Raw genomic sequence first — 25630 nt, 5'->3', positions numbered from 1 at the left:
GACTCCATGTCTTATTTCTTTAGGAACAATTTTTGAAAGGAAAAAAATCGTAGAGAACATTAATTTTCTCCCGTCATTTTAAATGACAGTACATTACCCAAATAAGGGGTTTTAAAAATTACTATTTTTAAAAAAACTTTAGCTAGAGGCCGGGGATTTAGCTCAGTGGTTTGGCCACTTGCTGTGCAAGCGCAAGGACCTGAGTTCAATCCCTGGTACCAAAAAAATAAAAAAACTTTAGCAGAATTCAGTTAATAATACTTCTTGGTCCCAAAGAAAAAAAATCTTGATCTGTAAGATGCTACAACAAGGGAATAGTCACTGAACGGCAAGAAAAGAGGGAGAATGGGAGAGAGATGCTCAGATGATTTTTGTGGGAAGTGAGTTAGAGAGTTCTCTTCTTTCATACATGTAAAATATTTTCACTCATAAAAAGTGACCGTCTTATAACTTTAACCATGTGTGAGCTCAAGTTTTCAGAGAGGAAGTAGATTCCTCAATGCGTGGTTTGTTTTTATACTCCAGGACTGACTAGACTCCTTTCAAAGGTCCTGTTGAAGGACCAAATTCCATGTATGTTTTCTCACCTCGTTCCTCTCTGGTTATGGCACAACTGATGATCAAGATGGCCCTGGGCATTATAAGTGAAATATACCCTGATTTCAGCAACCCTCATTCCAGGGATTTATTTTGTGAATGTAAAACTGAATGGCTTAGGGATTAAAACGTGTTTGATTTTCTGTTTCTATTTAAAGTTCATATATTCTGGAGGAATGTACTAATACTCAGTTGAGGCAAGAGGTAGCCAAGGAAAAGGTTGGAGAAAGAAGGGAGGGCCCACTTTGGAGCCTGCTTTCTGGGCTAGATCTGAGTTATAAGGTAACTAAGGAAATAGCTGGTGAAAAAGGAGAGCCCACTTTGGAGTCCTTTTCTGGGACTGGATCTACCTTCTGAGTAACATTGGCTCAGGACTGGGATTCCCAAGTCTAAATACAATGGGAAAAGGTAACCAGGTAACTTAGCTTATACACAGCAGGTCTCCAGTCATGTACCCAGTGGTTTTCTGTAACCCTCGGCTGATCCAACCCTAATTACCGTGTCATTGATTATGCAGATTTGACCTCCTGTGGACTTTGGACACCATGACAGTTCCTCTAAGTGCTATAAAAGGTAAAAATAAAGGGCCAAGGATTTAGCTCAGTGGTACCTAGCCTACCTCACAAGCACAAGGTCCTGAGTTTGGTCACTGTACCAAAAAGAGAAAATTGCTTCCCTGCCTTTTGGGTAAGATCAAGTGTAAAAGGTAAAAAAACTCCACCATCTGACGAAAGGGCTGAGCCAAGCTCCTTACTGTTCAGACCAAACCTCAGTCTCACCCCAAACTCGAAGGCTTAAAACATCAAGCCCTTCCCACTGGCCCACTCCCACGTGTGGAGTGGGCCCTGTCCTTTCTTTTTCACATCAGTCATTGACCCTACTGTTACTATTGAGTGTCCTGCTCATTTCTTTGTTTAGGACATTAAGAGCCTGGATGAGATCCCCAACCTGGTAATACTGTCATAAATTAGGTTAATTCATTGATTTACATAAAATTAATTTTACTACTTCAAAGCTTGTCTGTGTTCAACACAGTAGTGAAGGTTTGTATTTGATAGGAATAAAAAATAATCATTCTATACATGAAACCATCTCATATTTATATGATAAGATTCTTGAAAACAACCTAACATACCTTACCAACATTATAATTGTAATACGTTTGCTATAAAGCACTTGACGTATTGTTTTTCTGACTTCCATGCAGAGAAGTGAGGTTCAAAGAAGTTAAATGACTTGTTCAATATCCCCTGGGTAATAAAGAACAAGCCAAGAACAATCTGGACTCTTATTAGAACACTGTCTGCCCACTGTTAAAATGGCGGAGGGTGATGCATGCTGGTCCTTACCAGAAGGTTTGACGAGGACGGCCAGGAAGTCTGTGGTGAGAGAGCTGATGTAGAGAAGGATGCAGGGTGCCTTGGTGGTGCTGAAGCTGAAGTGGATCTGCTCCTGGGCCAGGTCCGGGGCTGAGTGCTGGTGTTCCAGAGAGTTCTCTGCTCTGCTACCCGAGTCTTTGGCATTGACTGTGAGTGCCTGGAAATTATAACGCAGCCACATCCCCTCTTCAAAAAATGCACCCACATCTGTTGGAAAGGAAAGACAACATTAAAAAATGAGGAGAGGTCTGATGCAAGTACTGAGAACATTTGAAATTAGGGGGGACTGTTGATTTCATCAAAGCCTTCAAAGCAGTTCATGGTGGCAGACTGGTGCCAGGAAGAGGATCCATCAACTTGAGTAAATGTCTATGCAAGTGGATGCCATTTCAGCAACAATAAAAATTAAAAATAATTTAAAGGAGTGTGTGACAAAGGGTGAAAATATGTGGAATTAAAAAATAGTAATAAAAATTGAAAAACCTAAATCATACCAGAAAAAATTCCACTTACACTACTCAGACCTGATAGCTAATTTTTAGGGTGAAGAGATATGCTGAAAATAAAAGTCAGATGGTAAATAAACCCCCAACTTAGGAAGCACTTTTGGGGCATCCTGTTTGAGATTGGATTTGATTTGGATATTCACATGGGAAAGTCTATGACAAACCTTAAGATCTGGAATGCTTTGTGCGGAAGTTTCAAATCATAAGAGATGATGTTAGAGAGAATTGGGTTCATATTGGGCTCTGGGGTTAAGGACTTGTGTGGCCTTAGGGAAAGTTATGCTATTCACCAATTTCTCCAGGCTTTAGTATTTCATGTGCAAAGTAGAGAGTAATTAGCAATCACTAAATAGCACTTTTATTATTATTATTACTGAGAAATTAGGAGAAAATTCACTAACCCTTTCTGTATCCCTCTTTTCTGATGGTTAATCAGTGCTGATTGTTTTTTGTTTGTTTGGTTTTGTGGTACCGGGATCGAACTTGGGACCTTGCGGTTGCCAGGCAGGCAGCGGAACCACTGAGCTAAATCCCCGGCCCAGTGCTGATTGGTTTTTAATCATCACCTGGCAGACAAGCCAGGTTTCCCTGTCACTTGCTCAGTGTTCTGAAATCACCCCAGACTCACTGTGAAAGGCTGACTAATCTGTCAAGATTCCTCTGGATTCATAGCTCCTGTTCCATGGATCTCTGCGTATACCTATCTGAAAGCACTTCTCAAACTTTATTGCCCAAGGAACCCATTCTTCTCACAACACTGGACGGCTCAGAAAATTAGCACTATGCAGAATATATTCTGCAGACCACTACTCTGTGTTATAATTAATATAATAGGACAAGTTTTAATGTGAGTTTTTCATCTGGGAATTTTGACATTTGCTTTCATTGATGAAGTCAGCACAGAGTTATGGGTCAGGTACTTGGGAGTGACTCTTGGTCCTGTCAAAAGCCACCTGTATTGACTGGGGACAGAGGCTAAAACTCTCACCCTTATTTTCCTTCTCAGGAAACTGGGGCCTCTTTGGAGAATGGGAGGATTAAACAAATCATGTAAAACAGTGAGCCTTGTGCCTGGAATATGTAAATGCTCAATAAAGCTTAGCTAACTACTATTACAAAGGCACTGTGCCATTGTCAATTAAGGGCAATAGATGCCTTCCTGAGCACCTACTTGCTGACACCACGTACATGTGATACTCTGCAATCCACCTGCTACAGAACCCATCGCTTCTCACTCAGTTGTGATGAAGACTTCAGTTGACTCTAAGTGGTCAGCTATGGGCAAGAGGGCAATACTATTTTACTCCTGGACCTTTACCCCAAGGATTTTTGAAAGCGTGTGCATGAGTGTGTGTGTGTAAGTGGTTGTCAACATGATCGGTGGGGTACTAATGGCACCTAATTGGCAGACGTGAGGACAGTGGAGTGTCCTGTGATGTGATGGACAGCAGTACACAATTAAGAATGGTCTCACTCAAAATCTCAAAGGCATCCTTGTTGAGACACACAGGAAGGAACAAATGCTTGGTCAGGCTAGTTGCTGCATGGAATACTGACTGAAATGTAAGGATGAACAAACCTGGTCCTTGTGGCAAGGAGCCTTCTGCCCCACCTCCTACCCCCACCTGGTGGTGGAGGAGATGTGTCAACCCTGCCCCAAGACAGCATGGTAGGTGTCCGGGCTTACTGCTTACACCGAAGGAATGGAGTGCTTGAGGTAGTGTTCCATTCTTTTAGCAAACAGCTATTGAGCACTGGTTGTGTGCAGGGCTCCATGCTGGACACTGAGGTTATGCTCCTTCTCTGAATGAGCTCTTGGTCAGGCAGAGGAAATAGACAAATGATGGGAACACACTGGGGCCCCAGCTCCATGTCCAGGGGCCCAGAAAGCCTTACTCTTAGAAAGGTATCAAAGCTGGGACCCAAGGAGCCAAGGTGGCAGCCATGGGAAATGGTGGGTAGGGGCATACAGTGAGCCCTTGGGTGAGGCAGCCCCACGCAAAGACATGGGCAACAGAGCCTCCAGACTCTGGAGGCTCCCACCCCATTCAAGCTGGGCTGGGGCATGGTGAGTGAGACACAGGTGATTCCTGCCTTGCTCAGGGTCTCTGGGACAGAGGAACACTCTTGGGACAGTGTCTAAGAACCATGTATTACAGCAGGGAGGCCAGAAGGCACCTGGAGCAGACTCCCCACGGGGTTCACTTTGGCAAGGACAGTGCCTGTTGGGGAGTGTGGAGGCATCGTGAGAGGACAGGTTGGGGCATGTGGGGGAGGAGAGGTCAACTGGGCTTGGAAGGAGAGAGGAAGGGAGGGTTCAAACACATCAGAGGCAGCCAACAGGGAAGCAGTGCAGGAGAAAACAGGCACCTCCATCCCTGGAACTGAAGACTGAGGAAGGGACCCAGGCAGCAGAGCCCTTCAAACCCTGAGGCACCTGAGTGACAGGTGCAGCCATCCCCCTGGAGAAGTTGAGCTTCCCTTTGTGGCGCTCTCTCCAGGCCTCCCCATCCTAGAGCCCAAACTGGAGTTGGTGAGAGTTCCTGGTGTTTCTTGGACCGTTTGCCTGGGAGTGGGTTGAAATGTTGGTCCTCAGGCCGGGTTCCCAGTTGAACTCAGAGGGTTGTGACAGTCAGCACCTTTAACAGGCGCTGGCTGATGCACCCACAAGCGCTGGAGATCCTTGCAGTGGAAGATGAGGCAGAGCAGGTAGATGAAGGGTCCCTGCCAAGGTGAGATTTCAGGCATTCATCGGCTGAACTGGAAACAGCCATGCCAGGCACAGCATGGAAATTAAAAAACCTCAAGATTTTAGGTAAACAATCCAAAAAATATGCCTGGGAGAACACTTACTGCACATTTTAGAGTCACCATTAAAAAGCTTTGTTTTGGGCCGGGGATTTAGCTCAGTGGTTCCGGTGCCTGCCTTGCAAGCACAAGGTCCCGAGTTCGATCCCCGGTACCAAAAAAAAAAAAGCTTTGTTTTTATGTCAGTTTTGGAGGAAGGGACATACCATGCTTATTGTGTTATTCTGAACCATACCATAAAGTCAGCTGTTAAGCTAAGGCCTGGGAGTGATGTGAATTGTTTGAGGTTCCAAGTGGCAGATTTACAGCTGACATTTCATTGTTTCAGATCATTCTAAGGAAATGCCAAGTCAGGGTACCGTGTTACCTTTTAGGAGGTAACATCTCCATTTTTTTTCTGAACAAATAACTAAAGAAATTGTAATTTAACAAGTCCCAAATAACAATGTTTTTTTTCTCTCATTAAATTATCAAGAAGTATTGATTTAAAATGCTTGATTTAAAAAAAAAATAAAATGTTTGAGTTAAGATTTTCATATTAGTAAGAGATAGTTTCTAAGCTTTATAATATTCACCTGTTTGATAGATAAAGTGATAAATTTTGGATTAAGTATTCTAGGATGTATTATGAAAGATATTGGTTGAATTATACCTCAAAACCTTGAAATGCACTATATTACCTTTAGACTTAGGGTCATAAAGGTGAAAGTAAACTCAAAGCAGACAAGTGAGCCTGTTTTAACTATTTCTTAGCTATTGACACAGATCATATATAAATTATCCCCCTGAAGAAAAAGAAGCTTGCAGATGTTTGAAATAAAATCCATAAATTGTTCATCAATATTCATCTCCTTGCCTAATCAAATCAACAAGGCTTATGGTGGGGAAAAAAATAAAAAAACAAAAAACAATCCAAACCAACCAAACAACAAGAACAGCAACAAACAACCCAAACACTGCCAGCTGTGGCAGTACATGCCCGAAATCCTAGCGCTAAAGAGGCTGAGACAGGAGGATCACAAGTTCAAGCCAGTCTGGATTACATAGTGAGATTCTGTCTCAAAAAACAAAAACCAAACTAAATTAAACTAGACTAAATCAAGCTAAACCAAAACAATAAATAACAAAAACCTCCTGTAAAACCAAACAAAACAAGTAAACAAACACCCTGCAACAAGCTCAAATAAAATAGCTGGCACTCAAACCCATAATTAAATTAATCCTCATCATTTTCTTCTCCAAGTTAAATAATTCTATTCTTTCTGACTTTTCACTTAGAATATTTTGTAACCTATAATTCAAAAACTGACATGATTTTTTTGTTCTCTAACTTCTCTGAGGACCCAGAGTTGGAAATCCCCAAATTACATATAAGCTCTTTAGTGAAAGTTTATTTTAAAGTTAGTAACTGGCAACCAGAAATATTTCCCCATAGAAATTATGCTTTAAATGATGGTGGGTGTGCTAGGAGAGTCCACAAACGTTGAGTTGCTGAGGATGTGTAATAAAAGATAATTGAAGAGCGCCACTGTGTATTAGTAATTAAAAGAGGAAAGCAACAACAAAAGGTGGTAAGGTTTATTTCCAACGGCAGAACTGCAGGGAACTGTTTCCAGAAGGACTTCATCTCTCCTATCCAGTGATGCGGTGGTAAATGGTGAGTGACTGGTTCTATGGGAAGCAGAACCCCTGATTAACAGATTCTGCTTATTCCCGTGGTGTAAATACTGCTGCCTCAAGCTGCTCTTTGGCACCACCCAATGAGGAGTCAAAAAGAGCCTCCCAGCACATGGTCACCAACCCAGCCATTCAAATGATCCACATTTATTGGGTGGGCTTTCTTTGTTTTACTTTCTGGCATAGACTAAACTTTAATATTTACTACTCCTTGCTGCCTCCCAAAGTCCTCTTCTACCTCTTCCTGGCTATGTCGGATTTTGAAAGCTCTGGACAGCTTTTGCTCAAGGTGGGGAGGAACTCCTGGGAAGCCTGGGTCATCCCAGAAGAAACAGAGACCTGAGCTCCAGCTTGGGGCAATTAAACTTTTTCATGGCTGATGTCCAATGCCCAGAATGATCACTCTCATTAATTGCTCTTCAATTAGTCATTCAGCAGAGGATTTAAGAGGATTTTACAGAGTTCTGATCCTGGAGACCCTGGACCTTGCCCTCAGCATGCAGCAGGATTCTGTACAAGGACTGGTTCGTCTCAGAGCAATATGCGTGGCAGGACTTTGTTTGAACTTATTTCTCGTAGTTGTCCCGTGGCCCTGCTATCAAAAACACAGCCAGTCTCTCTTCTGCCTTTACCTTGGTAAAATCTACTTTTTCTCTCTTAGTGCACCACTTAATTCCCCCCCTGAAATTTTCTAATTCTGTTCGTTTGATGTTTTCTTCAATTTCTTACAATCACTTTGGATGAACAACATTGGACGTGGGATGGGTTAATGTTCACCTCTACTAGTTCTGGGCCCCGAGGTGGATGCAAGTCTATTGTAACCAATTTCCCACTATTCTCTCTAAAGACCCAGTTGCTTCCAGGTCAGTTTCTGTGTAATAAGCTTTAAGTGTTTGAATCTGTGCAATGGGGGAAATGTACTAAGGAAAATCTCTCAAGTTCAGCCTGAATGGCACATGCAGCCCATGAGACTCAACTGCCAAGTACATTACTTTAAATCCATCAGTGAGCTGTGACTTGGCTGTGGAGGGGCCAGGGGACCTTCTTGATTGGAATTTAAGAGCAATAACATTACACAACTTTAGTAAGGTCTCAAGCAGAAAGACAGTTTACATTTAGAATTTCCCAGCCATGTTCTGGAAGCTGTGTTCATAAGTACATATTACTGGCATATATATGGAGATTGACAAATTGGAAGGTTTTGAGGAAAGCAGTGAGATGAGGATTTCATTACAGCAAATCTTAGCTGAGACATCTGATCAGGGATTAATGTGGTGCATGTGGGGGCTGGGAGCAAAAGAAGCAGGGTTTAGCCTTGGCCTTGCCACCAGCTACTAGTGTGACCTTGGTCAAGCAAATCATTTAATTGCTGTGGACTTTAAATCATTTCACCTTAAAGGCACTGCCCTTGGAACCTATGTCTGTCTCAGGTCAGTCTTTTTCATCGATTCTTTCAAATATTTATTAAGTGGCTTCTATGAGCCTAGAGCGGTTAGAGATTTATCACTGGGTAAATTACAGTTAGGTTAACAATGGAAGGCAAGTGAGATTTAACTGAGGCTGAGGGTAGGGAGAGCAATCCAGAAAAAACAGAGGAAAGGCCAGAGGAGGGAGGGGACACCAATGCGGGAAGCCAAGATGGCCGAAGTTCAGGGGCAGTGGCAGGAAGCAAGGCTAGAAAAAAAGCATGGTATATTGAAAATTTTGGTCTTTATATGGAAAGCAGTGGGAAACTCCAGAAGGACTTGAAGCAGAGATGATATAATTTGAATTTCTGTTTTAAAAGATCATTCGGGCTGCAATTTGGTGAATGAATTGGAGGGAGAGGAGAGGGGATACAGGAGACCATGGAAGAGGCCACTTCAGTGGGACAAAGTAGATACGATGAGGGTTTAGAATAGTTAGAATAAAGAGACCTTTAGGGGTCATAGTGTGTGCAGTGTCTGGCTGCAATGCATGCGTCCTCCCAGAGTATGCAGAACTTGATGAGCAGAACTTGAAGGTTAGAAAGTGGTGTGGTGAAGGAAAAGGTGCAAAGGAAGACTCCTGGAATTCTGGATGGGGGTGACAGTCCCTGGAAATGCAGAGGTGGTCCTGGTGGGGTTGGGGATGTAGCTGGTGTCAGGAGTTCAGTTTGGAACAGGTAAAAACTTGAGGTGTCTTTGAGACAGGGAAGTGGAATATATTATGTTTGTACATAAGTATATTATGTACATTTAAAATAATATTGTATTTTTAATTTACTATTTTTTATTAATATATTTCCTGAACCATTTGAGAGCAAGCTGAACTCAGGAAACCAATGTTAATATAACACTACAGTCTTATTCTAGAAAAAAAAGTATACGTTAATACAGACATGTGTATACACACATAAATAACTTTGGAAAACCATTTTTGAAATTGTATGTATATATATTTCCATTTAAGAAATAAGTAGACATACGAAGGAGGCCCATTACCAACTCCTTCTTACAAGAAGGAATGGGATGGGACAGGAAGGGTCAGAACCAAAAGAGGACAAGGAAGTTGGACTTTAAACGCCTTTCATATGCACCTGGCTTCCAGTTAGACTGTGAGCTTCTGAGGGGAAGAATTGAATCTTTTAACCTTAGCCTGCCTCTGGCCTGGAGCAGATACTCAGTAAATGCTGAGTTGAGTTAAATGAACTTTCAGTTTTTAAAATAGTAACAGCATGCTCTTCAAGTAGTTGGCCCACATTGACCTTTTTTAGTTGAAATCTTTCGGTTCCATTCCTTTTGTAAAGTGGATTTCTTGAGAGAAATGTCATTCCGTCAACTTATATATCATCATTAATTAAAAGGGCAATTTGTTCGTGAAAATATTATAAGATGCATTTAGAATATATATCTGAGAGAATTAAATGACTTATGGCTTAACAGATGTTCTTAATTTCTGCTGCTTTTTCTCTTTTATGTTGGGTTAGTTGGGTGGATCATATTTAAACAGGTTGGTCAATTAATTGAAGAGCTTTAAGAAATAAAGTTGTCTTCAGTTCAGTGTCCCTGCCTCATTTTACCTTTTCCAACTTCATAGTTCCTTGTGAATTTATTGCTTTTAGGAACTGTATTATTTATTTAATTATTTGTAGACTTATTTAATGACACAGTTGTACCTGTTCTTCATGCCAGGCTGTTTGTGCCTATTCAGTTGATAAGTAATAAATTTTGTTTTCTTCTGTGCTGTATACTTAACACTAAACACTCTATATTTTCTCACTTGCCCATCTAATCTGTCGGAGCCAAACAGAATTCTTGACCCTAAAGTTTCTTGAGGACAAGCACCCTGTTTTATTCAGGGCCCCCCAGCCCAGTACAAAGATGCTCTGGCTGCATTTGCTGATTCTGGGAGGACGTGTGCATTGCAGCCAGACACTGCACACACTATGAGGAAGCTCGGTGCTGTGCAGGTCCTACTGAGTGAGTCTCAATAGGCACCGTTTGTGTTATTTTACTCAAGTATTCAATGACAACGTTAGCAGGTAGATGGTGTCTATTTTATGGAGGAGCTCACTGAGGCTTAGGAGAGTCATTTGCTCAAGCTCACTCCACGAATCAGAGAGGCATAGTAAAATGCAGAGCTGCTGAACTTCAACTTTGTCTGGGCTATCCTTGTGCAACCTGGCGCTGTTTGCGTGGAAACCCACAAAGTGGTTACCAGTTTCTCCCTTGGGAATTACAAATAAAACTAGATACCAGGTAACCACCAATTGCTTATTACCCAGAAACCTAGAAATACAAGTGATTCTTCAAAGTGCTAAAATTCTATTTTATCTACCAGTAAAGATCTTCATAGGAAAGGACAAGCAGATCTACAAATACACTTTATTTGTGATAAAATATTTTAATATTAAAATGATTTATACTTTGATTTTTAAATCCACACCTGAAAGTTGTGGTTGACTATAAGAGTTGAGACATTCACATATATGTCCAGAAATGCAAAATCATTTCCATTTGCTGATTATTATAATAGAAACAGAGCACATCTTTTGTCATAATTTGCTTGCCTTGACCAAGGAAGGTAAATGGAACCATAGATTATAACTGCTAATTACTTCTTCTTATCTCTGCTATTTTGTCTATGTGTCTGCTTTTGTTGGCATATTCATTAAGCCTCGTGACTTCCTGAAATGTTTTAACCAGTGCTGATGTGTCCTTCAGTCAATATAACCTATCTTCAAAACTTCTGCCATCTTTAGAGGACACACCACCTGTGTAGGCAGCCTTAAAGTGGATAGATGGTCACAGAGGGGGCTCATTCATCAAATGGGAAATGGATTCACAGGGACAGGCTTGATGGTGGCATCATTTAAAGAAATTCACTGGAGTTGTTGTTTTGAATGAAGCATGAATGCAGGAAGCATTCAAAATCAATGGTATTCTACTGCAGGCAACTTAAGCCCTTGGTTATTTCCCAGAAAAGTTATTCGAGGTCTCCCAGGGTTTCTGGGCCCTTAGTAGGTAGGTCTTTGCTAAGCCCCTTAAAGAAACAAGATGTTTCCTGAAAGCTCCTTATGAGGCCATGCAAGTCCAAGAGGTGGACAGGCCAAAGACCCTGGGCTTTTCCAGGGCCAGGAGCTGTCACCACACCACTCTGCAGGTCCAGCTCGGGGTTTCCTTTCTGGTTTGGCAGTGACTCCCCTGGCTCTGTTCTGGACTGGTCATCATTTGTTTCTGTGACAACCAAACTTGAGCATTCAATCTTCTCTGAAACAAATTCAAAATATAGTGCTCTCAGAGGCTTTCTCACATTAAACTACCCTTGGTAGTTTATATATACATCTGCTACCGATTCCTTGAGGGCAAACACTGTATATCATTTGACTTGGATCTCTAGAGTCCACACAACTCCTAGCACACACTAGGCATCCTGGATAAATGAACACTAGTTAATGGCACCATGGACCAGTTTGAGCATATGCATATTTTTTTCATAGTTATTGCCCTCACCTTGTTCCACAGAAAGAAAAATCCAAGATATCTTGGTGGCATATTTCTAATCACTACCTATAATTTTTTGAGTAGTTCTTTTTCAAACAAAGGTAAACTATGGGGTAAAAAAGAAAGATTCATCTCAAAGTAATCAAATTATAATTGGCCATGGGGATGCTTGGGAAAATTAAGTTCAGAATTATGAATCATCCTGAGTTCCTGAAAATGAGGTTTTCATGAGAGATATTATCCTTTGCTTTTTGGTACAAGAGAGAGAAATAAAAATGAGAAGAGGAGAAATGAGAAAAAGAAAATAATGACTTCGACTATTCTTTCTTTCTATTATTGAACATGGTCATGAACATTGGATTCTTTGAGCCCTGACACAGTGAGATCCCTCTTGTGATCTTCAAGTCTGGTATGTGTGTAGTTGCCTGGGGAAATTAGCACCGTGAGGCATTTACCAGATCCCCCCTTTCCTTCTACTCCAATGAAAACAACGTCTTCAAGGGAGAAGACAGCTGCAACTACAGGACTGACGACTGAAATTTTACTTTAGTCTTTTTTTCCTATATTAGGAGCTGGCTTTTTCCCCTTTGCAGATTCTCCAAACATGCCCTTCTTTTTGCATCGTATATTTGGAAAAAGATAGATGTATTCATTATTGTGTGAAATAAATTCATTCTTCCATGATATAAATTAAAAATACTTGCAAAAGTCTTACTGTGTGGGTCTGTAATCCTGTCTTCATGTACATGTAGTTAACTTCAAAATGGTTTTCTGAAAAATATGTATTGGATTTTCAGAAAGTATATATATATATATATGTAAATACATTTTCCCCAGAAATTTACGTATGTGTGCACATGTAGAGACACAGATACACACACACACACACATTGTCTATGAGTGGTTTACAGGAAGCGTTTGATGATTAGTGGCATGCCAAGTCTAGCTTGCCCTGAGGCTTGCTTTCACATCTGTCCTTTGATACAAGGAAACTGCAGAAGTACCTCCTAGTGGCCAGAAAGAGGCTGATGTGGGGAAAGGAAAATGCTGTGACTTCTTACACTGAAGGATTCCTGCCTGAAAAGGCTCTCAGCTATTTCCAGCACCCAAACCAACTGCTCAAAGCAACAGTATGAAGGCAGAAGTTTCTGACATTGATGGCTTTCATCTTAAGTCTTATGCAGATATCCCTGGCTCAGGATGTGAGAGTGTCCTTTTCCTTTGTCTCATTGTCCTCATTTGTCTTTCTGTATATAACATTCTCCCCCTCAAATGCAAATACCCTACAGAAATTTAATCATCTCCTAAGATACAGGAAGGGTTGGAGTGTTCAGGGGCTTATGAAGACATACCTGAAAAGATGACCATTTTTGAAGGGCACATCTGAAAAGACGGCCAAGGGAGTATCTAGAAGTAAGAAGAAAATGGCCTCAAAAACTTATGGCATGCATGAGGCTGAAGCAGGAGGGTAGCAAGTTCAAGCTTAGCCTTGGCAACTTTTCGAGATACTGTCTCAAAAGACAAGGGCTGGGGATGTAGTTCAGTGTGAGGCCTTGAGTTCAATCCCCAGTAACACCAAAGCCAATGAACCAACCAACTAAACAAACAAAAAACAACCTATTGTGGCATATGGCTGCTTGCAGAGGACATTAATGGTCCTAGTCCTCCCAGCCAAAGAGCAGGGAAGAGATGGGAGATTTTAGAGGGACTGTGGCTGACATTTACTTAGCCATCAGGAAAAAAATTCCAATAAGGCACCTAGAGAAAGAGTCACTTTAAAGCATTTAAGGCAAGTAATAATCTATATTAGATATTTGAGTTAAAAATCACACAGTTCATGTGCACACAAATCACCATCACATTTTATAAAGCTCACCATGGATTTTTTTACTCCTTGGGTCATGTTCAGTTGCCTAACCTATCACCTCAAAGACAAAACACTCTGAGCTGCCATTCCTAGCCTGAAGCTTTCAGAGAAACAAAGGGCTGGAGGCTTGATAGCTGACAGAGCGTCGTTGTGACAGGCCTGGGCCAATCCTTTTGGAACCCAGCCACCATCCATCTTATCAGCCAACTTGATATTGGAAGTCAATATGGAAGTCAAGAGGCTCACTTTATACTTTCAATTAGGTTGAAATTTGCACGGAAGAGGATGTGTGGATTCAGGTTCCAGTGGCTCCAGCTGGAAATAACCTCCCAACCTTTGGGGAGCTTCAGGGAAAACTTAAGTGATGTCCACTTGAATGGAACTTGAACTCATCTCTCTTGTGCGGGATCAGGGTAGCTTTTGAGACGTAACTGACAGAGACCACAGTCTTAAAGGTTTCACTCTTTAAGCTGCTTGGCTGAGTTCCCCTTTCCCCCATCAGGTTTGGTTTCAAGAGGCTGCTGACTTTCACAATACCATCACAACTAGCAGATAGAATATGACCCCTTGCATGATTGCCAAAATGCTTTCTTTTAATGTAATTTAATTTTTAGTTTCATATGTGTGCATTATTTCTACAATCAGAAAACAAATTTTTTGTCCTGAATGAGACATATTCTGTCATTGGCAGCAGCTTAGATTGTTTGGACTCCAACGCCCTATTTTATACATTGGCTGTTGTGTTGCTGAGAAAAATGTTAAAAACAATGGAGCAACTCTTTGGGTTTGTTTCTGGCATTTAAAAGAATTATTCTAGAGAGAATCTTTTTTTGCTGTGTGACCTTTTCTTGGGTATTGCTGTAGGTTTTTAAAAAAGGCTCTTTACTTTGTTTTGGTTTTAATATGTAGTTTCAGGATTATGCAGGACATCAAGGGTCTCATTTTGCATTTTTTTTCATGTAACTTTCTGTGTGAGGATAAATAATCTAAAACAACTAGGGAATAATTCTAGGAAAACTGGGGAGTTCTAGTGTTGTTTTTTTTTTGGTACCGGGGATCAAACTCGGGTCCTTGTGCTTACGCAGCAGGTGGCGAAACCACTGAGCTAAATCCCCGGCCCAAACTGGGTTCTAGATGAAGACATTCTGATAAACTTCAAAATAAGGCTAAACCTAAATTACTTAACAAACATATATTTTTGGTCAGCGACACACATTTCCAGTTCAAGTGACTGGTACCTGAAGTGAATTTATGGTAAATTTTTTGGTGTAAAAGAATAATTTTTCCCTCTTTTTGCATATTTTATGATGTATATTAATGCAGTAGTACAAAATTTATAGCTAAATATATAAATAAAGGTACATAAGCTGATGTGTAACATTTTTTCCCATTTAGGAATACATAGTGAAGGAGGGAGGGAATCACTGTTTAGACAGAGGGGTCTCAGCACTGGGGGCTCCTTCAGGCTCTCCCTTGGGCCTAGATCCTGGGGGCAAGTGTCTAGGCTTTTCTAGAAGGATATCAGGGTCTCTCTGAATGTTGCTAGTTATCCCATTTGCAGAGGCTGACCTCTTTCCTCCTGCCTGAAAAGGAAGCTCATCCTTCTCGCTGGGAGAACCCCGGTCCAGTGGTCAAAGCCATGGATGTCATAGGGGTGGTCTATGTTGAAGTCTTTGCTCTTCCATGTAGACAGATTACTCTGGGAAAGCTATCCCATTTCTGTATCCCTCAGCTTAGTCAAACAGGTCAAGTAAATGTATCTGCCCCATTGGAATCTTGTCCAAGTAAATGAGCTAATTGATAATACTACAATTTCTAGGCAAGTGCCAGGAAGCCGTTGTCTCTGCTGGACCCCCCGATCCCAGCTGTAACCCCGCTGGTCACCATGCTGTGGCTCACCAACTTCTTCCAGTCTTCTGCTGCAACCTCTCCTCTTACCTCTGGCCCATCCTGGTGATCAAGTGGGTTCCCAGGCCCAGCCCCTGAATCACCACCAAAACATTTTTAGGAGATTTCCTTTATGATTTCTCCTTGGGATTAGCAGTCAATTGATCCTGAAGCTGGTCATCTCTGTATATATATATATCTATATATATCTATCTATATCTATATCTATATCTATATCTATATCTATATCTATCTATATATATATATGATGTTCTCTTAGAAGCTGTTACTACTCTGCCCTAAAGAAGGATAAACTTGAGTCATTTGTAGGGAAATGGATTCACCTTGAGATCATAATGTTAAGTGAAATAAATCAGATACCCCAAACCTAAATATTGCATGGTTTCTGTTATATAAGAAACAAAATATAAATAAAGTGTAAAATAGAAATAGACAATAGGAAAGAGCAAGATGGATATTTAGCATATGGGAGGGGAGCCATGAGACAGAGGAGGGAGGAAGGGAAGGGAAATGCGACATAAAAAAGGGAATTGTGAAGCATTGTATACATGCATCAAGTCCCTGTGAGGAACACAATCATTATGTGCTAAAACATATATATATGAAGGGGTCCAAGAGATGCAGGGAGGAGGAGGAAGGAGGGGGGGTTAAAAAAGAATTTAAAAATGCCATGTACATGTACCCTTTCTTCACAATGAATGTAATTGTATGTACTACAAGCTTGTACCAATAAAACTATCTATAAACACATATACAAAAAAGAAAATTATGTTTGTGCATTTGTTTTTATTTAGTGTTTTCAAAGCTAACAGTGAATTGGTGCAATGATCAAATAAAAGTAATTATATTTGACAGGTCTGATGTTGAGTCAGGTATTCTTTTAGTAGGCATTTCTAAACTCCCAATAAGATTCTGCAGGAATCTTATGGTTGGGAGGATGTATGTGTGAGATTGTGTGCTCTGAATGCCCGAGAAGTCCTTTTTTTCCTCTCCACAGACTTTGTTGTGGTTGAATTGCTCAGGAAATATTAGATCTCACAGGAAGAAAGTGCTTGCGATATCATGAAAATGGAGAAATAAAAGTGGTATTCAAGTGGTGGGAACAGTTTCATTAAAAGAGTCTCAATTACAGGATATTTAAAATTCTGACTTGAATATTTGAAGACTATCACAGCTTTGGAGACACCCTATTGCTATATTTTTAAAATCCAAAAAAATTTTTAAAAACAGCATCAAAACAAACAGTGGAAAAAAATCTTTGCAGGATATATTTTTTGAAAGTCACAAACTGAAATAAAATTGACTGTGTTTCAGTTGATGCTTGTCTATTTAGGAAAGTAGGTATAGTTTAGGTTGTGAATTTAATGGTGTAGGGATGGAATTTAATACTATAGAAAAAGGTCAACTAAAATTCTATGAAAATAATTGGCACTAATTTCATTTTGTTTTTGAGTTGGTGTCTTCTTTTTGCTTATATTTTTCTAGTGATAGTGAACACATACTAAGAGCAGGTATCTCTAGAATAAGAAATTCAGTTTAAGACCTAATTCTAGGAAATGCTCCATTTATCAAATATTTACAAAACACTTTTATTATGATTTGAATCTAAAATGCCTGTCAAAAGACTCATGTTTGGAAGGTGAGTAGATCACCAGTAGATTCATCCACTGATGAGTTCATAGCTGAATGTGCTATTGGAAGGTGAGGCCAGGTTGGAAGTAGGTCAATGGGGGTTCCACTTGAAAGGGTATATTTTTGTCTGGGCTTCTCCCTTCCCTCTTTGCTTTCTGGCTGTCACAGGGTGAGCAGCTGTCTTCTGTCAGGTTCTTTCCCTATGCAGTTTCTACCTTGGAGCCAGTCAACCATGGACTGAACCCACTGGAAACTGTGAGCCTAATAAACTTCTCCTCCTGTAAGTTGGGGGTGTCAGGTATTTTGTCCCGGCAATGGGAAAGTGACTAATACAACTTCCTTTTACCAGGTACTATTTACAGGGATGAAAAAATTTCACTCCTCCTCCCCTCACCTAGGGGGAATGTAAAGACACAGTGTGATAGCTGTCATGGAGGGTGCAAATATAAGGAAGGCCAAACCTATTTCAGGGACCCGACAAGGTAGTACTTGACCTTATTATTATAAGGGGAGCTGTGAGAGACTGCTAATAATCAAGTAGGTGTTTACTGAGTACTGATCATATGCTCAGAGAATGTATAAGATATGGCTTCTGTGATGATTAACTTTATGCCAATTCAACTGGGCTAAGAGATGCCCAGGTGGCAAAAACATTATTTCTGTGTGTATCTGTGAAGGTGTTTCTGGAAGAGAATAGCTTTGGAACAGTAGACTGAGTAAAGAAAATCTACCCTCACCAATGTGAGTGAGCACCATCCAGACAGAACAAAATGGTGGAGGAAGGGTGAACTCTTTCTGTCTTACTGACCTGGGACACCCTTTCTTTCGTGCCCCAGGATCTCCACTCCCATCTACCTTAGTTCTCAGGCATTTGTCTCCAGACTGGGAGCTACACCATCAGCTACCCTGGTTCTCAGGCCTTCAGAGTTAGACTGAATTACATCACCTGCTTTCTTGGGTCTTCAGCTTGCAGATGGCAGATCATGGGATTTCTTAGCTTCCATAGTTGTATGAGTGAATCCTAATATATCCCCTCATATATACAGATATAAATACCATTATATACCCTATTGGGTCCTCTTGGTTCTGTTTCTCTGGAGAACCCTCACTAATATAGCTTCTTCTCAACAAGGACCCTACACAATAATTCAGGGTAGAAAATCAAGACATAAAGATAAATATGAACAAGATAGTTTGTAGTTAAATATTAAACACTTTTATATATAATATGGATCATTCAAGGTTGGAATTGTCTTAAGGAACATCTTTAAAAAGGTGACATTGATACAAAGCCTGTGGGAGAGGAAGTTACTCTTGAGCAGGTTGGGGAAATGGAAGAGTAGTCCAGGTAGGGGGAGCAGCAGAAATGAGAACTAGGTCTGGGGAGGACCAGTAGTGGACTTAGAGAGGGTTGACTGAGCTGGATGGAGTAGGTTTGTGATGAATAATGTGAAGTCAGCTGAGCCTCACCTCTCTTGAGCTGAAGACAATAGCCAGAGGTAGAGCTGGATAAGAAATGTGGCAACATGATGGGAGGTGCTGAGTAGGCAAACCAAGACTAGCACAGGAGAAAGCAAGGTAGGAATCAGAAGACCTCAGTTTTGGTCTGGTTCTACCACTTCTACCTACAGGCACATTTCCAAGTCCCAGAATCCCCATTATCCACATTATGACCTTCATGGCACATTGCCTTTGTAGTCTCTTTCCTCCATAAAATATTGTGAAAAGGTATATTTTACCACCATATTGTATGAAGAGCAATATATTAATATTATATATTAGAATAGTTTCTTTGATCTCAAAAAGTTTATTTTATCTTCTGATTTTTTTTTTTTTTTTTTGGTACCAGGGATCAAACTCGGGACCTTGAGCTTGCGAGGCAGGTGGTAGAACCACTGAGCTAAATCCCTAGGCTATCGTCTGATTTTTAAAGAAAATTCAGCACAATTTTGTGGACTTATAAAAGCATTTTGAGCACAGTTTCCATCCCACCAAATGCTAAGTTGGCTCTGGTTCTTGTCTATACCATGTGGGCAGGTTGGAGTTGGACTCTGATACATTCCCCTTCCCCTACAAATCTCAGTCTGTACAGTGTGGCCAGGCTGGTATCATCAACATCTTAATATTTTATCTGAAGGCAACAGTGTGGGGAAAATATTTGCCAGAAAATGAAAGATAATGAATTTTGGGGCCTTGGGGTCATTTTAGAATACTAAGTGAAAAGACTTTGGATAAGTCTCTTATCCAAAAAGTGTGTTCGTTTTGAGAAAAAAAATCTTCATTAAAAAAAATAAGAACAAATAGACTGGATTTTTAAAAGATACATATGTTCATTACAAAATTTTCCAACAGCACCAAAAGATAAAAGGAACTTACAATCTCCCATGCTACCTTTGTAGGAAAAAACAGCCATATTTCACAAGAAAGTAATAGAAGAAAGAAACTGAAGTAGAAGTAGAGAAATTGCTGAACTTTGAGCAAAGTTAAGAAACTTTACTGGGACCAGGCATTCAGCTCAGTGGTTCTGCCGCCTGTGTCACCAAGTGCAAGGTCCCAAGTTCCATCCCTGGTACCCAAAAAAAGAAAACAAAACAAGAAAACAAAAAACCCAAGAAACTAAGAAACTTTACTGCCTCTGGTTCCATTCTGATCCAAATTTTAAAGCAGTTGGTAAATATCCTTCCTAACTTGTGATTTGTGCCAATGGATATTTCCATGGTTTTCTGAAGATGAATTTTGTTTTCTTTCCCCATTCCCTTCACTTTGATATTAATTGGCTTTAAGGGAGGGGAATAAAAATAACTTCATTATATTTTTATTTGCATTTTCCAGCAATCATTTAATAAGGTATTTGGTAAGAAACTGATAAATAATATAAATTTATTTGCACATCATGACACCCATAGTCTAGGGACTCAAGTGTTTTGGCATAAACATAACAGAAAACAAGTCTTTCCACATACAACACATAACAGAAGTCCCTACTAAGCTTCCCCCACTTCCCTTCTTCCAAAGTCCAAAGGCCAGAGGACCTGGAATTCTGTCATCCAAAGGCAGGAGAAGAAGGGTATCCTAGCTCCAGGAGAGAGAGAAGGAACTTGCCTTTCCTTTGTCTTAGAGTTCCATCTGAGCTCTCAGCCCCCTGAATGGCTGCACCCCCAAGTGGGGCAAATCTTCCCTCCGTACCCTGCAGACTCAATGCCACCTCTCTGGACACATCCTCGGACATGCCCAGAAATAATGCTTTATCAGCTGTCTGGATACCCCATAGTCCAGTCAAGGTGACACCTAGAAGTGCCCTCTCTGTAATGCTTAAGGCCGTCTTTACCAGCTGCCTGCTTATGATGGGTTTCATCACAGAGCAACAGGATGTGGCACCACGTGCATCTGCTGGCTTCTCTAGGGCTGGCCATTTTCCCCACCAGGAGATCCCGTCTTCCTCCCCGGAGCTTTGCAGCCAGGATTTTGGAAGCCTGTGTAGAACATTTTCTCCATACCCATGAAGTGAGCTTCTGTGGTGGCCCTGGGGTTCCGAGGGCGACCCAATCTTCTGTCCTGTGTGCACACAGGGGCACTGCCAGGCCGAAGCAAGTGGAGAGAAGATGAGCATCTTACAGAGATTCGGTCCATCTTCTTGCTTCAACTCACTCTTTCTAAGCTACTTGGGTCCTCCCATTTCTGAGCCTTCTGGAGGGACAGCAGGACCAACCTGCTTGCTCCCCAGCATGTCTGTCAGCCATTGTGGGGCTCTGCTTCCCTGTGTCTACTAAGTGTGCTATTTCTTCCACTGCTTATGGTCTTTCTAAATGGAGACTTCTCCTATCCTCTTTGTTGAAGTTGACTTATATCTTAGAAATTAAAAAAATTTTTTTCCTAGGGATTTTGGAAGAAGCAAAGGTAAAGAGCTATCATCAGTCTATCCTGTTTAACCAGAACTGGAACCTCCAATAGCTTGATGAATGAGTAGCTCACCAAATAAATGTGGACTATTTATAAAAGAGAGACTTGAGTAATAAAGGAATTGAAAAGTGTTTAATTTCACTGCTCTTTGATGTAGCAGGACAAAGATAAAGTAAAGTGCTCCCCGCTTTTATTTGAGGCAGGGTCTTGCTATGTAGCCCAGGCTGGCCTTGAACTTGAAATCTTCCTGCCTCAGACTCCTAAGGCCTGGAATTATGTGCATGCACCACCACACCTAGTAGCCAGATCCTTTTTAAAATTTGGAAATAGGAAAATGATGACCTTTGGAGAGTTAAATTATATCTATTCACTTTAGTCTTGCTTTCAAAAGTCATTATTCAAAAGTAATATTTCAAAAATAATTACCGTGAAAAGTAAATTTTTATAGAGTGAAATGTCAAAATTATTCTACCTTCCTATTTGTTCTCTCTCCCACTACACTGGTTCTAGAGAAAGACAAAAAGGTTTATGTGTATATTTTTGCTATGTATTCAATCCAATTCCATTCATGTTGAAAAAACCCCCTTTTTACTTGTGTGTGTGAGAAGCATTTTATAACACATACATATATGCACGGGTTTCACGGTAAACTCACTCACACTTTACATGTTACTCTGCTTTCTTAAAATTAATAATATGACATAGACATTTTCTCATGTGAGTAAATATCTCAATCTTTCTAATGGTTATTATGGAGCACAATGAAATAGTAATTTCTCTTCTAATGGATATTTTGTTTTTCCTTTACTTTTTTGTCATAAAAAATGCTGTGAAGACTATTGTGAGTATATATTTCTTTGATGTATATCTATGACATTTCTCAACAATAGATTTCTTGGGTATAATAATTGGGTTAAATATAATATTGATCTCTATATAGTTAACATTTTGATAGATGGTATCCAGTTGAAACCAGAAGTCAATTTTACACAGACTTAAGAACTCTGCCAGCATCAGAATCCCGTACCTGTCTACTCTGGGACACTTTGGCAGCAGAAGATGATTTTGCCATCATGAATGCCCCATGAGAACTTTTGGCCTTTCCCAGCAACGTGACAATTTGGCCAGAGCTTCCTTTGAATTCTTTTTTCCCCTCAATTCTTAAAACAGTACAAATTAAAATGATGAAGAACCATTTTTGGCTTATTATTTCATAATAATAAAAAAGGACAATATTGCAAATAGTGTTCAGAGGAGTGGGCATTTCCAGTGTGCACTGTTTGTATACCGGGTCTGTGTGTTGAGAAGTCGGATCGGCTCAGCATGTGAAAATGCATAAGCCTTTTATCTCCCCTGTCTGTGCTCTCCACAGGGGCCATCCATCCTAAGGCAATGCAGTGGTACCTTGTAATTCCTTGTTAAGTGGTTCCAAGAGGCATGACAAGTACCAAAAGCAATGAGTACCAAACAAATAGTTTTGACTGGAAAGGGTATCTCGTCACAAGGCAATCAACTCTGACAAGTTCTAGCTTGTTTGTTGAGTGCCAAACAAATGGATGAGCACTTGGACAAAATTTTAACATCAAAATACATCAAGCAACAAATTTGACACATTTCAATAATGTAAAATATTGAAATGTCATTTACAAAAAGCATGTACTACAGTATTATTTACAATAAAATTGGAAAGAATTTAAAGAAAAGAAGTTGAAGTTATTTCTCTATTTTGAGGGAAACATTAATATTAAATTAATATTAATAGTATTTATTAAATATTTAGGTTAAATAAATTTTGGAAAGCCCACTGAATGGAATATTAAGCAATATTTTTAAATGATCAGTACAAAGACCAAGTGATTTCAAGGAAAAATGTTTCTGCTATATATGTTAATATTATGTACATAATGATAGAGTATATTATAATGTACTTTATAAATTGATTTTAGAAACTCAGAATACATTTCCCTACAGTACAATATGCTAAGGTGGATCAGTAACTAAAGATGGTTTATTTGAGAATGTAACTAAATTATAGCAGTAATACAATTTTTCTGGAATGTGGGTCTTAGTAGCAAGGGAAACTGCTAGGAGAGAGAGAGAGAAAAGTTCCCTGTCTTTGCCACAATGGGGCTGATCCTGAAGGGAAGTGGGCATCTGTGCCCTTCCCTCCCTTCCTCCTGTGCCCCTTCCAGCCTCTTAGGAAGGAACTTTTGCTCTGGGTTCTTGCGGAAGCCACCTCATTCCCCTCCTGCTTTCTCCCTCCCACACGAGCCCCTTCCTTGGCCCTGATGTTCTGGGCAAGGACTCAGCTTATTGACTCCACCGTTTCTCAAGTGACCGAGCATGATAGGCTCTCCAGCTTCCCTGACTTGCTCCTGCTGATGTGGAGGACGCTCTGGTTAGAATAACAGGCCATAGGAAGGCAGGTGAGCTGGTCAGGCAGACAAAAGGAAACCAGTTTGGGTGGAGAGGCTGGTCTTTATGCAGATTCCCTAATCTGCTCTTCAACAATCTTTTTCTGTCTGATCTCAGATTCTTTACAGTTTAATTTAAAAAATATCAAGGATTCTCCCTCTGCAGTGAAAGTTGATGGTTTGGGTGGTGTGTGTGTGTGTGTGTGTGTGTGTACGTGCATGCGTGTGTGTACGTGCACACATATGTGTGTGTACATGTGTGGTGGGGTTGGGAAGGTGGGGCCTTCAGTGGGTTGGGGTGAAGCTGGGTGGGGGGTGGTCCTTTACTTGTAGAGTTTATTTTTATAAAAAGGATGAAAACCTGATCTGGATTCCAGTATGCTTGCAGGCTATGTCCTGGTTTTTGAATTCTTTTCCTCTTGCGTAGAGGATAAATATTTCATTTGTGTCATAATTTTTATGTTATCCTTTGGCCAAAGGAAGAAGAGCTCTTGCTGCGATCAGAGCACTATAGTTCTAATGAAGGAGTTTGGACTGCTCTGCAACCCAGGCTCAGAGCTGAAAATGGAATTTCTCTTTGTAACAGTTGTGCAACACAAAAGGAGATGGTGGCCCACTCTCTCATCTCCTTATAAAAATGGATGTAGAGATTTATTTTGGTTGTTTCCATGTTTTCTTTGGATTTTGGAATTTCAATCGTGGGAAGCTCATCACACATAACCCCACCTCCAGATTAGCACACAGATACTTCAGTCCATCAGTGGCCATCAATCAGTGGCCATCAATCAGCGATTCAAAGCACACCCTTCATCAATAAGGAAGCCCACAGGGCATGGCCTGTATTTACCCTGAAAATCACCCTCTTTGTTATAAAGCAATCTGGAGTGGTCTCCTGTGTCAGGTCAGCCTCTCCATGTCCTCTGTTTCATTCTTCTCCTTATGCATGTGGGGAGAAAAGTTATTTCCACTATTAACACAAAGTCACGGAGAGGGTAGTGGAGCCCTTGACAATAGAAAATACAACAGAAACTGACAGGCAGGGACCACATCAGTCTTTGTTCTGGTGTGTGTGTATGTGTGTGCCTGTGTGTGTGTTCTCTTGCTCACCCACACACACAGAGTCCTCAGGGAGGAAGGCAAAGAAAGAAAGGAAACTTTCTTTCCAGAAAGGAATTTCTGGGGCTTAGGCCAATCCTCATAAGGATGACTCGATAGTAATGAGAGGACAAATCAGGCAAGATGTATTGTCTGATATTCATGGAACTCACAAATTTGTCATCGGACAACTAACAAAGAGCGATGGTCCTTCAAGGACTGCAGGGGGGACCAGAAACTGCAAAATGGAGCATTCTAAAACCTTGGGCACATGGGTTTCAGAATCTATTTATGCTTTGGAATGGGAAAGAATAAGGAACTTACTAACTATTAAATACCTCTTATGTGCACCTGTCAAATCTAGTTTAGATGTTTATGTCTCTTTACCTTAGAGATTTGTGATGTGCATAATGTTCCTGAGTTCTTAAAGGCACCGGGATTTGAACCCAGAGCTCAATGCCCACTGTTTCTTCTGTAAGGAAGATAAGGGAAAACTTTCCAGAGGTCAGAAATGTTCAAATGTGGAGTGAATAGTCTCAGGTGGTCTTGAGTTCTCTACCAGCACAATGTGGGTGTAAACAGGACAAAGAGGACACCGTGCTGGTGGGAACAGTAGGCTCAGGGCCTGGACAATCCCAATCTGTCATTTACCAGCCATGTGATTTTGGGTAATAAACTTAATCTAGGAGTCTCAGTTTCTTCATTTTCAAAGTAAATGTGATACTATCTGTATTTTAAAGTCACGGTAATGATTAAATAAGGTAAGACATGTGAATGTACTTAGTTCAGTGGCATACAAGGAGGTGTTCAAGAAAATGTCACTTCAGTACAAAAGAGTGTAATATCCTTTTCAACCATGAGATACTTTGATTTTATGACAAAA

At 40.6% G+C, this 25630-nt stretch overlaps 1 protein-coding gene across 2 annotated transcripts in view; it reads right to left on the bottom strand.

Annotated features, from left to right (window-relative positions):
- The window catches only part of Cntnap2 (contactin associated protein 2), a 2081788-nt gene that overhangs the window by 156477 nt on the left and 1899681 nt on the right, over positions 1–25630 (bottom strand). For both annotated transcript variants that reach the window (XM_004860475.3, XM_087207768.1), the window contains one exon: positions 1947–2183. In XM_004860475.3, coding sequence (XP_004860532.1) covers positions 1947–2183 — 237 coding nt within the window. The remainder of the gene's footprint in view (positions 1–1946; positions 2184–25630) is intronic.

Source organism: Heterocephalus glaber, unplaced genomic scaffold (assembly GCF_053883595.1).
Source record: "Heterocephalus glaber isolate CG9 unplaced genomic scaffold, H.glaber_assembly_v1.0 deba00000818, whole genome shotgun sequence".
Taxonomy (NCBI): domain Eukaryota; kingdom Metazoa; phylum Chordata; class Mammalia; order Rodentia; family Bathyergidae; genus Heterocephalus; species Heterocephalus glaber.
The sequence above is the reverse complement of the archived record's forward strand: the minus strand, read 5'-3'. Positions and strand labels throughout refer to the sequence as shown.